Source organism: Colobus angolensis, unplaced genomic scaffold, assembly GCF_000951035.1.
Source record: "Colobus angolensis palliatus isolate OR3802 unplaced genomic scaffold, Cang.pa_1.0 Scaffold999, whole genome shotgun sequence".
NCBI classification, from domain to species: domain Eukaryota; kingdom Metazoa; phylum Chordata; class Mammalia; order Primates; family Cercopithecidae; genus Colobus; species Colobus angolensis.
Genome location: NW_012124031.1, coordinates 7528 through 7952, shown reverse-complemented (window position 1 = coordinate 7952; position 425 = coordinate 7528). Strand labels below are relative to the sequence as shown.

At 49.9% G+C, this 425-nt stretch overlaps 1 gene segment (V, D, J or C); it reads left to right on the top strand.

Moving 5' to 3' along the window:
* Positions 1-205: 205 nt before the first annotated feature.
* The window catches only part of LOC105505232, a gene marked incomplete at its 5' end in the record, with an annotated part of 1553 nt that continues 1333 nt past the window's right edge, over positions 206-425 (top strand). Inside the window, 1 exon segment of the V gene segment in view lies at positions 206-267. Within this exon segment, the coding sequence occupies positions 206-267 (62 nt within the window).

Below are 425 nucleotides of genomic sequence, written 5' to 3'. Positions count from 1 at the left end.
GGGCGTGGTAGCGTGCTCCTGTAGTCCCAGCTACTTGGGAGGCTGAGGTGGGAGGGTCACTTGAACCTGGGAGGTGGAGGCTGCAGTGAGCAGAGATCATGACATTCCGCTCTAGCTTGGGCAACAGAGAAAGATCCTGTAAAAAAAAAATGATGTTTTCTTTGGGCTTCCCTTCACCTTCTATGGCTTCTGTCTTCTTCCACAGGACACTCGGAGCCTGCAGACAGCCAGACCCCTGGACACATGGTCACCGAGATGGGACAGGAGGTGATTCTGAGGTGCGATCCATCTTTTGGTCACATATTTGTTCACTGGTACCGACAGAATCTGAGGCAAGAAATGAAGTTTCTGATTTCCTTCCAATACCAAAACACTGCAGTTGATTCAGGGATGCCCAAGAAACGATTCACAGCTGAAAGACCTAA